The sequence below is a fragment of the Gekko japonicus genome, unplaced genomic scaffold, assembly GCF_001447785.1.
Source record: "Gekko japonicus isolate JY-2015 unplaced genomic scaffold, Gekko_japonicus_V1.1 scaffold1037, whole genome shotgun sequence".
NCBI classification, from domain to species: Eukaryota; Metazoa; Chordata; class Lepidosauria; order Squamata; family Gekkonidae; genus Gekko; species Gekko japonicus.
The window spans coordinates 404,444-421,366 of NW_015171534.1; the positions used below are offsets into that span (position 1 = coordinate 404,444).

General features: G+C 45.6%; 1 protein-coding gene and 1 pseudogene across 1 annotated transcript in view; both read left to right on the forward strand.

The window, feature by feature from the left end:
- The window catches only part of CLASP1 (cytoplasmic linker associated protein 1), a 334,150-nt gene that overhangs the window by 255,420 nt on the left and 61,807 nt on the right, over positions 1-16,923 (forward strand). The window contains exons 31-32 of the mRNA XM_015419605.1: positions 4,707-4,851; positions 5,468-5,574. Coding sequence (XP_015275091.1) covers positions 4,707-4,851; positions 5,468-5,574 — 252 coding nt within the window. The remainder of the gene's footprint in view (positions 1-4,706; positions 4,852-5,467; positions 5,575-16,923) is intronic.
- LOC107117476 lies at positions 1,324-2,788 on the forward strand (annotated as a pseudogene).

Sequence of the window (16,923 nt, forward strand, 5' to 3'; positions counted from 1 at the left end):
CCTGTCTGTCTCATCTTGGTAGTCAGTATACTTTGTATTCACATGTAATTATGTAAAAGCTTTCCTAAGATAGAGCAGAAAGCTTTCTGTTTCCCATGAAAGCCTCAAAAACAGCTGAGCGGCTGGGAGTGCCTCCCCATCACTCAGCTGTTTCAGGTTGTCTTCTGCTTTCCCTTTAAAGTTTAAATGGACTGTTAAAGTTTGAAAGGATAGCACAGGACAGCCCAAAACAGCTGAGAGGCGTGGAGCAGGCTGCTCCTGTTCACTCTGCTGTTTTTCAGGCTTTTTGCAAACCCCGTTTAAAGGGACTGTGGTCCCTTTCAGTGGGGTTTGTGGGGCCACAAACCAGTTCAGTTTGCGAATGAACCAGTTTGATTCATGGTTCAGTGCATAGTTCAGCTACGAACTACATTTTTACAGTTCATGCCTATCCCTAGTCCCTAAACTTGTTAAGTCCATAATATAATGGTGCATAAATATACACAAAAAGTGTATATTTGCTGCCATGATAGTATTTTTCTGCTCATCTGCTGAGGAGCAATTGAGTTTAGTTCATTAAAAGCAATATTCATCCATGAAAAGCTATCACAAGCAGGAAATACAGTGTGCCCAGTTCTTAACGAGCAATCTATTATTTAATTCAATCAAGTATTTTCTTTGGTGACCTAATATTATCTGTTTGTTTTATCTTAAGCTACTAGACCAACTTTCTTTTAAAATTTGCTTTCATTTGTCAGCACATTGGTGTCCAGCCTAACCCTAGCAGAAAATACATTTTGATAAGCCCCCAAAACTTTGAAAAAATAATCTGGGGATGATGCTGTCCCCTTTCTTCCCACTGTAAAGTAACCCAAAGTTCTGCCTTATAAAGTGCATGGGCCAGTCTTTTAGCTTTATAAACAAATGAGGCAGGTTTCACCAAATTATCTCCCTCAGAGGCAGCAAATTTCAGTATAGTGTTAGCTGACACAAAGCCCTAAAAATGGTGAGATGCGCCGTCCAGGAAACTTATCCCAAAAGGAAATTGGCCAATTTTAGAAAGTATTTAAAAACTAAACAGTTGTCTTGTGGCGTGTTTATCATTTTAATCCAGCATACATTTGAGCATAAACTAGGATAAAATTTTTGTTAATCTTTAAAATGCCACAAGATCCCTGTTTGCTTTTGCTGCAACAGACTAACACAGCTAGATGTCTGGACTTTTGAACAGAGAAATCATGTACAGTTTGCACTAAGTATATTGAAATAATACCTGTTTGGCTACAGCTACCTAACCAACAGGAACGTTTGGAACAGGAGAAGATAATATATCCCAAAGCCATCATGACCCACCTGTTTCCAGCCCTCTTTTCAGGGCAGAAAAGGGTCCTCTCTGACATAGTGCAGAGAATGGTGGTCACAGGCAAAGGAATCCTGGCTGCAGATGAATCTGTGGGGGTACTATGAGTAACAGACTGCAGCGGATCAAAGTGGAAAACACGGAAGAGAATTGCCATGTCTTCCAGGAGATCCTCTTTTCTTCAAATTCTTCCATCAGTCAGCAAATCAGGGGAGTTACTTTAATAATAATCTTTCAATTTATTAATCGCTCAATCCTGCAGAGCTTGCTGGCTCTGAGCGATTTACAGTTACTCATTCACGCGGGACTAACAATGATTTATGGGGGTAAGGGAGGACAACATATATCTTTTAAATCACACATATCCACAGTCGGCGAGGGTTTGCTCAGCTGCAGGGTCAGACGTATCCCGTCGGCATATTCACTTTGGCTCGGCTAGATGACATCAGCTTCTCCAGGTCTTGCAGCGCCGCACTGCCACCGCCTGGCCGGAACGGCCCATTACAGGCTTCTCGGAGTCGAGATTTTTTTTCTTTAGGCTTTCAATCTCGCGAGGTGAGCATTCCCATTTTATCTACTCGCCGAAGCTTTCGAACCGCTGGGTGGACAGCGAGCTAGGGACAAGGCTGGTAGCTCACATCAACACGGGGCTAGAACTGACAGCCGTACTGTTCAGCTCAGATGTTACTAACCAGAGGATAAATCCTCTGTGCCACCGCTCCCTACTTTCCTCTACGGGACCTTCTATCAGAAGGACAGTACTGGAAAGCCCTTCCTAGCCATCATCAGGGATAAGGGCATAGTGGTTTGAGTCAAGCTGGATAAAGGCATGACCCCATTGGCAGGAACTAATGGAGAAACCACCATTTAAGGTCTGGATAACTTAGCTGAACACTGTGCCCAGTATAAGAAAGATGGTGCAGATTTTGGCAAGTGGTGCGCTGTGCTGAAGATCACCGATACAACTCCATCTCCTCTTGCCATCCAGGAAAATGCCAACGTTAGCATGTTACGCCAGTATTTGCCAACAGCATGGTCTAGTCTCCATTGTGGAATCTGAGATCCTACCTGATGGAGACCACGACCTTCAGCACTGCCAGTATGTGGCAGAAAAGGTGTTGGCTGCTGTTTACAAATGATCACCATGTCTACCTGGAAGGAACTCTGCTGAAGCCCAACATTGTGACCACAGGGCATGCTTGTTCCAAGAAGTATACCCCTGAAGAGGTGGCCATGGCGACTGTCACAGCCCTCAGTCACACTGTCCCTGCTGCTGTTCCTGAGTTCTGCTTCGTTTCTGGAGGCCAAAATGAAGAGGAGGCTTCCATCAACCTCAATGCCATCAATCTGTGTCCCCTGCCAAAACCTTGGAAAATGACTTTCTCCTATGGACGGGCCCTGCAGGCATCGGCTGTAGCTGCATGGGCTGGCAAAAGCGAGAATAGATAGATGCAAAGGTGCTTGTTGTTTCAAGTCAGCTTCTCAACAGACTGTGTTACGTGATCTTTTCCTTTTGGGGTCTCTTATTTCAGCTGCAGGGAGGAATGACCTGAATCCATGCTAGCATGGATCTAGTATGTGTAACTTATAGTAAAAAGTGATTGACTGGCTATGGCATTGCTCTTTCGGGAGGTGGTGTATTGGCTTCTGCAGGCTAACTTCCATCAACCTCAATGCCATTAATCTGTGCCCCCTGCCAAAACCTTGGAAAATGACTTTCTCCTATGGACTGGATCTAGTATGTGTAACTTGCAGTAAAAAGTGATTGACTGGCTGTGGCATTGCTCTTTCTGGAGGTGGTGTATTGGCTTCTGCAGGCTAAACAGTTAATCTTTGTTCGGGTGCAGAGGGCATCCTGCACAGCCTTCTTGTTCTTCAGTATGGGAGCTACGGTGGCTCAAGTGGTTAAGACACTGAACTGCAGGCTGGAAGGTTGGTAGTTCAGCAGTTCAAGACCCAAGTGCCGCATGACAGAGTGAGCTCCCGTCTCTGGTCCCAGCTCCTGCCATCCTAGCAGTTATAAAGAAAGAAATTGCAAATAGATAAATAGGTACCGCTTCGGTGGGAAGGTAACAGCGTTCCGTGTGCCTTGGTGTTTAGTCATGCCAGCCACATGACTGCGGAAACATCTTTGGACAGCGCTGGCTCTTCGGCTTGGAAACGGAGATGAGCACCGCAACCCTAGAGTCGGATTCGACTGGCTTTCGAGCAAGGGAAACCTTTACCTTTACTATTCTTCAGTACAAAGCTAACATAGCCTCACCACATCCTCACACCTCAAAGAAATTGGGTTGGTTTTATGGATCAGTCCTTCACTGACTTTAATTCTCTCTGAAGACAGCTGGGCTGTCATTGTCACCAGGAATGAATAAAAAAATTCAGCCTCAAAAACAGAAACCTAGAGAAAAAATTGTTCATTGTCCGTCTTCATGTGCAGTCTGGCTGCGGGTACTAATTCTCTAGCTTTAAAATTCTACAACTGAGTGGTCCGCCCATAATTTAAACTGGGCACATGTGGGAATTCCCACCAAAAGTATCACGTGCTCTAGGGCAGACCATCCCCATTCCTTCAGTTCCTTTTTTGCCACCACGAGTTTGGTTCACCTCTAGCTTTGCTCCTCTCCCCCCCCCCTGTCGCAACCATTGGTTCTGAGGCATTTTCTCTTCCTTCAGTGATGATTTTTCTTCTCGGCTATGAAGATCAATGGATCTTGTGATTACGGTGTCTAAAGCCTTGTTTAAAAAGTGCTCACAATGTGGGTTAAAAATGACTTCGACCAACCAACATGACTGTTGTTTAATTCGCCTTGGTGAGGGGCACAATGTGTTCAATTGCGAGATCTGTCAAAACTTTACTCCAAAGGCATGGGCAGATAGAGGTGCGCATTTGAAGGCCGTCCTCCGGGAAAGAGCGCTTTCTTCCTCATCGCTTCCCGACAAGCCTACTTGAGGACAGAGCCGCTTGACCTTGGATCCAACTCTGGGTCCAGCACTGATACCTACCTCAAAACCTCCATTGGATAAATCAGTTCCGACGGTACCGACCTCGATTCTGCCTATACCACCCAAATGTGTCAGTTCCAGGCAGGAGAGGATGTATATATTGCTAGGTTTTTGGTTTATACTACTGTTGGAGACACTTTACTGGACTAGATGGATCTTTGATCTGACCCAGCGAGGGGGGGTGTCTTCAACCGTATGGCTCCATAGCTGAAACAAATGTTTCATTAGACTTATCTTCTTTTAATGAATCCATGATTCAGCCTAAGTTATTTCTCGTAAGACTGTGACTGGACTTATAATAATAATGATACTGATCTCTCTCTCTCTCTCTCTCTCTCTCTCTCTCTCTCTCTCTCTCTCTCTCGGCAGCACAGATAGTCCTGATTTCTCTGTTTGAGCTGAATACTCCTGAGTTTACCATGTTACTTGGTGCCTTGCCAAAAACATTCCAGGATGGTGCTACCAGGCTACTACACAACCACCTCAAGAATTCCAGTAACACTAGTGTGGTGAGACTGTTATGTATCAGTTCCATAGAAAACAACTTCTGGCATTAATTAACTTAGCTCTTGAATTATGTAAAGGCACACTTGCCATCAAGGTATGTGGTTTATAGGAGGGTACAGATGGCAGCTTTGATAAACAAATACTGTAGTCCTAAGAACACGTTCCTGGAAGTAAGCTCCACTGAATAAAATGGGACTTACTTCTGAGTAGACCTACTTAGGCTTACTCCATTCAAGAGTAAGTATGGCTTGGAGAAGGCATTTAAAGGGACTGTGATCCCTTTAAACACCCTTTAAGTTGATCTATCCAGCAGTCCTGAAAAGCCCAAATATTTTCGGGATTCTCCCGGCTTGGCCATTTCGGATAGGCAAATGATATCCGAAATCTATAAGAGACTGAATTAATACCTGAAAAATACCAGTAAGGTATTTTTCGGCTTAGATTTAGCTGAATGCACCCCCCCTACTTAACACACAAGCTAGTAATAAATATCAATATTGTTTAAATCAAAAGATATGTGAAATCAGTACCAGATTATTTCATGCTTTGCTTTTCCCTCATCCTGTGATACATACCGTTTTCTTTATTTTCATTGTGGGTTTTTTGCTTTTATGTTAGGGTTCTCCTAGCAATACAGTGGGTCGAACTTCTTCACGGCATCCTAGCAGCAGAACCAGCCCATTAACTTCACCTACCAACTGTTCTCATGGAGGACTGTCTCCAAGGTAATACTGTAGCTTAATTTAAAGAGTTACATAAATATGAGATGCTTTCAACCATGAAACGTTTGTCGAGAACAGCAATACAAGCAAAGATCTAGCTTATCTGTACCATAATAAACCCTTGAATTGTCATTTTATTCCACAGAACACTAAATGTGTATTTTAAGATCATGTCTAAAAGTTGGAAGGCGGTGTACCAGCACATCTGTGTTTTAGTTGCAGACAGATGTGCTCAACTTTTTATCACAGGCTAGTCACATAAAGGATTTGTTGATACATTTTTTGTACTTTGCTGTGCCACCGAATGATAATCATGTATTAAAAGGTTTCTCTCAAAGAAGGTCTAGAAAAGGAGGTGTTTGGGGAACCTGATCAGCAAACTGGGAAGAGATTAGTAAGTTATCTTAGTTTATTTTATTCAAAGGACTACAAAGGAAACTGAAAGACCTTGCCTAAAAGCTTACAGTGTCTTTGTTCACATGATGTAAGAGGGAAGAGTGGAGTATATGTAAAAGGAGGTCAGAATATTATAGTGGTTCTGGCAAGAGATGTCTGTGGGTGTGTTCAGAGCAGCATTGCTTGAAAGCATGGTGGTGTGGTAGACTTTTCAGGTAACCGTTCCCCCCCCCCCCTTGGTGCTAGCCCTATTCCAATGCCAAATCTTTCAAAAGAGATACTGTGAGTAGTCTTGCTGAAGCTATACATCTCTCCCTGGACTTAGCATAGACATAGAAAAGTTCTGTGAAATGGTCAGGACTTTGTTGACGGAGGGGTAGTTTCATTAGTGCCCGCTGTCCTATAGAAAATGGCTTCAATAATACAGCGGAAGTACCTTTAAAAAGTTAAATAATGGCTTCTGCGCCGTCCCACCATGGAGAGGAGCTAGCAACCTTCTTTAAAGAATTTCCCAGACTCCCAAGAGTGTTCCCCCCTCCCCACTCAGTGCAATTTCCCGTCACATGATATGGGAAGGGGAAGGACTCTTCCCTCAGTTTTCTCTTTATTGCCAACGAGAGCAGTGTAGTAGTGGATGGATACAAGTTGTTTGAAGGAAAACCAAAAGGGTCAAAGAGGAGGCGGAGTGGCGCTGTATCTGAGGAGAAGGTTTGTCAGGAAATACTGGAGGGGGAGGGCAACAGCCCAGTGGAAAGTATCTGGGTGAGGATAAGGGAAGGAAGGAAGGACAAACAGTATTGTGGTCGGAGTCTGCTACAGACCTCCTGACCAGGATGAGGAGGTGGATGCTGCCCTCCTTGAACAGCTTGACAGGGTATCCAAACAACATGACCTGATAGTTATGGGTGACTTCAGCTTCCCTGATGTGTGCTGGGAGAGAAACTCTGCAAAGCATCTGCAGTCATGCAACTTCCTGACCTCTCTGGACGGCAACTTCCTTCATCAAATGGTGGAAGAAGCTATGAGGGGCTCAGCCATACACGACTTTATATTGACCAACAAGAAAAAGATCGTAGATGAGGTGAAGGTGGTGGGGACCTTAGGGGGAAGTGACCATGTCTTGCTAGAATTCCTTTTGCTGTGGGGGGCCAAGGAAGTTTGTAGTCACGTGTGTATGTAAGTTTTCAGTAAGGCAGACTTTGAGTTTATTAAAGGTATGATGAGAATCATCCCATGGGCAAGACTGCTCTTAAAGAAACCAACTCTGGACCCAATTGTCCTAGCAACTACCGCCCAGTTTCAAATTTACTGTTGCTGGGTAAGGTAGTTGAGAGAGCGGTGGCTGAACAACTCCAGTCTTTCTTGGATGACGCATCTATCCTTGACCCCTTCCAGTCCAGTTTCCGCCCTGGTCATGGGACAGAGACAGCGCTGGTCGTCCTTACGGATGACCTCCGGAGGCACCTGGATTGGGGCGGGTTGGCACTCGGCTCCTCTGTAATTGTTAGATATGATCTTATGATCCACTGCCTCGCCGACACTGGGGTTCAGAGGACTGCCCTTCAGTGATTTTCCTCTTTTCTTCTCAGTTGGAGACAGAGGTAGAGATGTAAAATTTCCGGAAATTTTGAAGCTCGGGGGGGAAAACTGTTTTTTCCTTGGGAAAACCAGAAATTTTTGGAAAAATTGAAAAAAAAATGCTACATTAGCTCTTCTTTTTTCTTTTCCAGATTGAAAATCATTCTGTTACTTTAGGAACATAAAATATGACTATGGACAATTTTACTTGGCATGAAATTATCACAACTAGCATATTTATTATTTACACAAAGGTTATAAAGATAAACTAATGTAGCTAAATGATTCAGTTTTCTAGAATCAGATAAATGTAAACTCTTACCTTTTTAAGTTAAGTATATTTTATTCATCATATTGAAATAAAACATTCCATAATCAATCCCCCCCCCCCATTTTTCCAGTTTTTCGGAGGAAAACAAAAAAGGCTTCAGGGGAAAAAATAGGGGGGGGGGAACGTTTTTTTTCTGAATTTTTCCAGTTTTTTTCCGGGCCTTCACATCTCTAGACAGAGGGCGGCGCGACAACCCACTTGAATGTGATGTGCTGCAGGGGACGATCCTCTCGCCAATGTTGTTTAACATCTACATGCAGCCCCTCACCCAGTTGGTCCAGGGGGGTTGGGGAGTCATCAATATGTGACACCCAGCCAATGCTCCCTCTAAGCTGTGGAGTCTTGTGAGCAAAAATCCTACGTTGTGAGCTACTGGCATTAAAGGTGTGAGCGAGCGATCTGGCTGCTGCATCAATTCGTTTGCTCTGGAGCCCTCCTTCCTGAGCGAAGATAAAAATGTGTGAGCCAGAGGCTAAAAAACTGTGAGCTAGCTCACACTCACTCAGCTTAGAGGGAACACTGCACCCAACTCATATCTGTTTTGGACGGCTGCCCAGACTCCATCCCAGAGATTCTGACTGGGGCATTGGAGGCAGTGGCTGGTTGGTTTCAGCAGAGCCAGTTGAAACTCAATCCAGTGAAGAGAGAGGTCCTGTACCTGAGTCGAGATGGGGTGGGGGAGTTAGGACGGGGATTGGGCTTCCCAACGTGGATGGTGTGCCAGTTGCACTGGCTCAGAAGGTAAGGTACCTGGGCATGATCCTGGATGCCTCACTTTCTATGGAGGGCCCAGGTCACCACAGTTTTCAGGTCTGCCTTTTTCCATCTCTGGCAGATAGAGGCAATTCCCCCCCCCCCCCAGGACTTGGCTACAATGACTAGGGTTGCCCAGTCCATCTTCCGCCCCCAGTGGGGGACTTTGGGGGCATTCGTGGAGGGGACGGGGCATCCCCGACGTGATGACGTCATCACGTCGGGGACGTCCACTGCCCCACCCGCGTGCTCGCTCTCCAGAAAGGCCAGTTCCCTGCACTTAAAGGAGCCAGCGTTTCCCTTTTAAGTGCACGGAGCCAGCGTTTCCCCTTTAAGAGCAAAGCTCACACTAACTCAGCTTAGAGGGAACACTGATTCAGACATAAATCAGAAATGGTCCATAACCGACCCTTATCTTCAACCAGTTTTCAAAGAGTGGGGCTATCCAGAAGTCAGTCTTTCTGCCTCAAGCGTCAACAGAAAGTGCCACCTGTTTTGTTCCAGGGCAGCAGTTGGCAGGTTTCACTTGAGGATGCATTCCAACTGCATTGGCATGGCTGCCTATTCTATGCCTTTTGGGGTTTTGCACAGAGTACTGGCCAAAATAGCAACTGACCGAACCTCATGTGTTCTTCTCACCCCGTTTTGGCCAAGAAGAGTGTGGTTCCCGACTCTGTGGAGACTCCAGCCCACAAACTCCTTCACATAGGCCCTATATTGCACCCAGAAATCCGGACCTTGCATCTGTCAGCTTGGCTGATTCTGCATTGGGGGGGGGGGCTTCCCAGAGGGGTACAAATGTTATGATTGCCTGTAGGAGATCCTCTACATTTAAATCCTATGCTGCTAAGTGGAAAAAATCTCAGAATGGGCAGTACAGCAAGGACTTGACCTTGTTAATTGTGTGTTGCCAAAATTTTTTGATTACTTATTGGTGGTCTAGCCTTGTCTTCTGTTAAGGTTCACCTAGCCGCAATGTCAGCTTTTCATAATGCTGTTGGTACATCTTTGGTGTTCTCTGCTCTGGAATCCTGGAAATTCTTTCAGGGTTTATATAATTTGTTCCCTCCCTCTGTCTGCCCTCTCCCACAGTGGAGTTTATCTCTTGTCGTATCCAAATTAATGCATACAATTTTGAGCCTATGGCCACGTCTGAGTTGTCATTTCTTTCCTTTAAGACCACCTTCCTAGTGGCGATCACCTCCACATGTAGGGTGGAAGAGTTGAGCTCTTCAAGATGTGACCCACCCTTTACCAAATTTCATGCAGACCAAGTGGGCCTGAGGCCTAGCCTGGACTTCTTCCCCAAACTGGTTTCTAGATTTCATATCAACCAGGATATCAGTTTTCTTTCCTTCCCCTACATCCACTGCGGAACAAACTCTGGCACACACTAGATGTCAGACGAGCACTTCTGGTGTCAGTTTAAAAGCTCTGTTGATGAATCTCCCCAGGCTCCTGACAAACACATTCTTCCCCAACCCTAATAGGTGAAGTCCATCATGTCCATCATGTACTGTCACATTCCTCTTCCTCTGACAGGAATGGTCACATGTGCCACCATTCCCTTCAGCTTTCTCCCAAGAGCTTCATAGTCAGCCCTAGTGCTTGTGATAGGGTTCACTGTTAATTCCCATGTGGATCATCACAATCAGTTTTGGCATTTAGTCTGCAATATCTTTAATCTTTGCCCCTGGTAAGCAACACAGCTCTCAGGCTAGGGGGTCAGGCCGGCCCTGGACACAGGACATTTCATGCCCCTCAGCAGAGAGTCGCCGATGACCAACACTTTCCTTTTCCTTCCAGTGCCACATCTTCATATCCCCATGCCCTCCTTTCTCCGTCTTTCTTGTCCTTGTGGTTCTTCCTGTGCCAGTGTTTCCATCTCAGTCGCCACCAAGGGCCTGGAATCAGTTCCTGAGTTTCAGTGGCACACTGAGTGCCATCTTGCTTAATCCTTTTTGGTTGGTGTTGTAACATTCAGAGGAGGTTCATTCATTAGGAAATTCAACCATTCTGTAGTCCCTTCGACCAGTCTCTGCATCACTATGCAGGGCCTCCTGGCTTCTGTTAATGAAATCCCCCCCCCCTTACTTGATCTCATGAAGTGTAGCAATCCTTTCCTCCAGGCTCCAAGTATTCTCTTCTAAAAGCCTTATCAGGTTACACTTTTGACAAGTGAAGTCCATCTTGTCCTCAGGGAGGAAAACAAACATGGCACACTCCCCGCAGGTGACTGGAAATGGGCCTTGAGCATTCATCGTCACCTTCGGAGTGGATTCCTTCACCCCAGAATTTCCTTTGTTATGTTGATGTAACCTGGAATTTACAGGCCTGACCGAACGTCTACTGAAGCCAAAAGCGGAAATACGTATAGGAATATAAAAACTTCTTCTTACAGGCCTGACCGCAGACTAAGGGCCACACGCCAAGAGCTCTTCAGCTCACACCTCTGATAAGGAGGAGCCTTAGAGTTCAAAGGCCACAGCCCCCACCTCCCAACAGCAGAGGAGAAGGAGGAAGAAGAGATTGGATTTATACTCCACCCTTCACTACCTGAAGGAGTCTAAAAGCGGTTTATAATCCCTTTCCCTTCCCCTCCTCACAACAGACACCCTGTGAGGTAGGTGGGGCTGAGAGAGCTCCTAGAGAACTGCCCTTGAGACAACAGCTCTGAAAGAACTTATGACTGACCCAAGGTCACACCAGCAGCTGCATGTGGAGGAATGGGGAATCAAACCCAATTCTCCCAGATTAGAGTGCACTCATAACCACTACATCAACCCTAGGCAAACAGACCCTCCTCAATCGGCAACAAACCAGACAAAGCAACCAAACAGAAACCACTCTTCAGCAGGCTACCAGCACCCACTCACCCTCAAACACTGTCCTCTCACACAGCAAGCACAGTTAATGCTGCCTAGCAGTTTAGGAAAGGCAAAAAAAAAACCACCCCGTTCACCTTGCCAGCAGCTCTCTCCCGTGCTTCTTCTCCCAGCCCAGCTTGCCTCAGTCCTGTCTTTGACAGGGAGGATCTTTAGAGCTGAAAGGCCACAGCCTCTGCTTCTCAACAGCCACAAGAGAGACAATGAAGGATGACTGAAATAATGAGAGATGGTGGGGAGTGATGCACAATGCTACAATCTCAGTCATAGCCAAGCCCTGCCCATCACCTTTTCCAGCAGAAATATCCAACATGTTGAATATCTTTTCTCTGCAATACCTGGCATCTTAAAATGGGTGGGGTGGGCTACAAGTTGTACGGGGACTGTACAGGCTGTGGAGGGAGTTGATCTCGATATTCCTGACTGCAGCAAAGACAGTCATTGCCAACAACTGGAAGGATAAAAAAGTCCCGTCTCTCACTCAATGGATTGCTAAACTATGGGCATTCTATTCTATTCTATGGACAAGCTATCAGACAAGGTCTCGTCCTTTAATACCAATACCTGTGGTAGTAATTTTCAATTAAAATGGTTTCCATTCTTGGAATATGTCTTTAGCAATATACTAGGGAGCAAAGCCCATTGTGGATGAAGACAATGGGCCCTAGAAAGTTAGGGTGGGTGGGTGGTAGATAGATAGTTAGATGGATAGAGAGGCTTGGAGAAAGAGAGGAAGGAAGGACAGAAGGAAGAAAAAAGGCAGGAAGATGGGGGAGGGGGGAGACATAGACAGACAGTCAGTAAGCCAGACAGACGGGGGGGGAGGAAGAAGTGAAAGCGATGGGGATGAAGGTTGAAAGTGAGAGAGGGAAAGAATGAAGAAAGACAGGGAAAAACAAAGAGAGAGTGAGGAAGGGGGTAGGGGGGGAAAGGGGTGGCAGGGGTTGGCTTAGCGCCGCTGTGGCCCCTCGCCTGCTGGCCCCAGAAAGCTGGCGGGGAGGGAGCAGCGAAAATCAATGGGGCGGCGGGGGTTGGCAGAGCGCCGCCACCGTCGCCCCGCGCCTGCTGCCCCTGCAAGCTGGTGAAGGTGGGGGGGAGCACCGAAAACAGGCTGTTGGGGGTTGGCTCACCATCTCCGCCTCTGGCCTGCCGCCCCGAAAGCTGGCGAAGGTGGGGTGCAGCGGCAAAAACAGGCCCGACAGGGGTTGGCTGAGCGGCGCTCCCGCTGCCCCTCGCCTGCTCTCCCCGGAAGCCTGTAGGGCTCCGAAGGGTCTTTGAAGCCAGGGGTGGGTAGGTGGGCGGGGGAGGTGGGAAAACAGGCGTGCGATAAGGGGGGGGGAATCCGGCCGCTTCGAGCGGTGATGAGCTGCCGGCAGCGGCCTTCCACTGATTCCCTCCAGCCCTGGCTAGTTGGACGAGGGGAGGGGGGAGTGTTCTGAGGTGGGACGTAGGCAACATGGCCAATGGAAGCTGGGGAAGCTTCTGACGGACAGCGCAAGCCTCCAAACACCGTTGGTGTGCATTTTCTCTCCGCTGTGTGACCCTGCGTCTTACTCAATTATATATAAGGGAGAGATATGCCTCCAAACTATAACGTGCCAAGTAAATTCTACGATGTTCTACAGTTTATGTAGCTCTGTACAAGAACATACTGTTTAAAGGGCAGCTTGTCGTGTATCTCTTTTTAAGTCTATGTTTACTTGTTATTGTATTATTGTAGCTGAGTTATAGTTCGCTCTGTATTTGACTATGAAATGAAATAAAATTTAAAAAAACAATAAATTGTACAGGGGCTTGAGGTCATGTGGTGCTACCTTTTGATGAGATTCTAAACTTTGTTCTTGTGTCACGCCACAGGAATTCCATCCAACTACAGTGACAAGTTTGCCACTTTCCATTTTCACGCACATTGTCGTGAAAAGCACAAGTATACAAGGTGCATGTTTTCATCAGTGCACATTGTTGATCACTAAATGGTTACGGCACCCCACTCCGGACAGTTCAAAAGAAAAGGTGATACATCTTCCCCCCACATTCTCATACTGGACCAACTGCGTATAGCCGTAGAACAGAGTTAGAATGGTGTATTGACGTGTTTGTTTCACGCCATGAGGCAGACATCTTCCAGTCAGATTGGCAATAAATAGGCAGCATAGAAAGTTGGATGCCAAGATCTTTAGAAGTGGGATCCTATAGAATTTATTTGCTAATGGGGGAGCCATTGTCCTGCTGCAACCCTTCATTCTGTTTTACGGGCGGGGGGGAGCTGTTACTCAGGAACACTGATGAAAATCCCTTCCATCAGTGGAAGTGACCTGTAGTTTCCAAGCCCTACTCTGTACAGCTTTAAAATGTAGACTGTAGCCTATGTCTCTAGTCTTTCATTACTTTCCCCTCGCTTTTTTGACTTAGTGTCATTCATTGCTGTTTGTCGGACCTGTTGTTTGCTTGATTTGCGACCCTGCTTACCTTTGGGTCATGTCTTACATTGCGGTTGAATCATTCTCAAGCTCCTCAGTAGTTTTGGATCTCCCGTGTTTCGGGTAAGACACTTGAAGGCACTTTTCCTTTTGCAATGAAAGGCATACCCATTTGGAAAACGGTTTTCTATGAAACAATTTGTACTGTTGTGAAAAAAAATCCTTTGGGGCCTCTTTTCCTGTTTTGAACAAGTATTTTTGCTAGTTTTTCAGGTAGTTCTTGGAAACCCCAAAAGCAAAATTTGATCCTTTAGAACCCATTGGACACCCTGATCAATAATTGTTGGCATTGATCCCCACTATCCATCGATCCTACCCCTTCCTTTATCATCCTATATTAATTTATCTATAGTATGACCTTCAGATTCCCATTATTATCCCTCAAGAGCTTGACATCGAATTGTTAATTCATAATCTGGGAATTAGTAAAAAAGGTAAAGGTTTCCCTTGCTCGAAAGCCAGTCAAATCCAACTCTAGGGTTGCGGTGCTCATCTCTGTTTCCAAGTCAAAGAGTTGGCGCTGTCCAAAGACATTTCTGTGGTCATGTGGCCGGCATGATTAGATGCCGAGGCTCATGTTACCGTCCCACCTATTTCTTGCTTTCAAACTGATAGGTTGGCAGGAGCTGGGACCAGAGACGGGAGCTCACTCCATCATGCAGCACTCGGGTCTCGAACTGCTGAACTACCGACCTTCCGGTCTGCAGTTCAGCGTCTTAACCACTTGAGCCACCGCAGCCCAGCTGGTATATAAATTACTGGTATATAAATATGAGATTTAACGTTATAATGAGCAAAAGTTGCCTGTTTTGTTTCTAGCTGTGCCATGGCTACGGTAGAAGCTTCTTAAAAGGTTTATTGAAAATTATGAGGATGTGGTTTATATATACAACATAAAGTGTGTTGAAGATTCATAGAAATGTTTGAAGCTCAAATGGCCCTACCAGTACAGTTTCTAGTCCATTGATCCACAAGATAACGGTATGCCAAATTTTGTGCATATCTCAGTTTGCCTTTCCCAGCCTAGTAAATTAGGCTTCTGTTTGCAGCTGAATAAAGTGCAAGTGGTCTTTTGAGATGCGATGCAGAAATATTTGAACCTTAATTGTTAGGAATGCTGTCAAGCACCTTAACAACTTTGCCTCGTAGGCATCCCTTGGAAAATAAGCCACCTCCTTGATCAGTATCAGTAGCTTCATCACTCAGCTTGCACTATAAGAGCCCATAAAGTTTCTTTAGAACTATTTAGTATGTTAATGTAGGATTTAAATAGAAAGTTTATTATGGCCAGAGTGGCTTTTTTAAAACTATATTTGCATTACAGATCTGGAAAATTTAAAAGGTGCATTTGGGTTTATGTGTAAAAATGCTCATATTTATTTGTATTTGCAAAAAATTGGCTGTGTCATTTTGTTAGGTATGATGTTATAACGTTCCAGTATTCTTGACATGATGTTTTATGTAGGAACATTTGAAATGCCACATTAAACACTAAATTATGCTTGCCACCAATGCTACCTCTAAGGTGTGGAGTCTTGTGAGCAAAAATTCTACTTTGTGAGCTCCTGGCATTAAAGTTGTGAGCAAGCGATTTGGCTGCTGCATAAATTAGTTTGCTCTGGAGCCATCCTTCCTGAGCTGATCCAAAAATGTGTGAGCCAGAGGTTTAAAAAGTGTGAGCTAGCTCACACTAACTCATTTTAGAGGGAACACTGCTTGACACTTGGATTTTTGATACATCTCTCATTCTTGGGGAAGTGAGTCCATTTTGTTGCTTATCTTGGGTCAGGTTTTCACAAATTCAAGCCTAAAAATAGCCGTGTGTACATATGCCATGGACATACATGCTGGCTAATGGCATTAAGGACTATACCATTTTGCTTTTAATCTGGGTAATCTGTGCTCAGTATGCCAGATTTCAGTGCTGGGACTAGTTTTTTTAATGAGGTTACCAACCTTTGTTGTTTTTCTTCAAAATAAGATTGCCAACTCCTTGGGGAAATTCATGGGGTTTGGGGAGGGAGCTCTTGGGGATGTAATGTCACATCCAGGTCACAGGTGAGCTCCTCCAACTCCTCCCCTTCCCATGAGCTCATCTCCTCCTGCAAAATTCATTTTGTAAACTTAATTTTCCACCTAATATTGTGTCCCCCTGTCTTTTTTCTCACACTGCATCACTTGTATGCTTTGGTATACATGTGGACTGTATGTCATACTTTGTTAGCGTATGAAGCGTCTAGTAACCACACGTACCAGGTTGCTAGTGCTGACTATTCACAGTGGATTTATTTACACAGATATATACACAGTTCATATAGCACTCTCCAACTCCAAATCACTGTACAATCCGGCAGAGTGCTCCGCAGCAAGGCATTCACAGAGTGAACACCTCTACAAGTACTTTACACACTTATATACATGTTCAGCACCAATCAGTGATCAGTGCTGACTCATGGTGACATCATTTTAGCTGATGCAACTGAGATGCAATCTTAACCTGGTGACATGATCATATGACTTCTGCTGTCGACCAGATCAGAATGATCTCCACCATTTACTTTCTTAGGCTGTCATCTAGCTTCATACCTGATAGTATGCTGACATACTTACCCGCTAAATATGTGTGGGTATAACTGACTACTGTCTAGTTATGTCCACACAACCTTAAAGGAGTTTGGGTCCCTGGCCGGGACATTTGTGCGCACGCGTAGTGTGCACACACCGCAATGACGTAGCCTGGAAGTGATGTCATCACACTGGGCATGTTGCCAGGTGACACGCCCAGCGTGATGACATCACTTCCGGGCTATATCATCATGCCGGGCACATCGGCCCGATCTGGCCACTTTGGGGTTGGGGTTCCCCCCACCGGCCGGATCCGGACCGGCGGATTGGGGGCCCTTAGAGAGGAGAAATCCCCGCCCCCGGG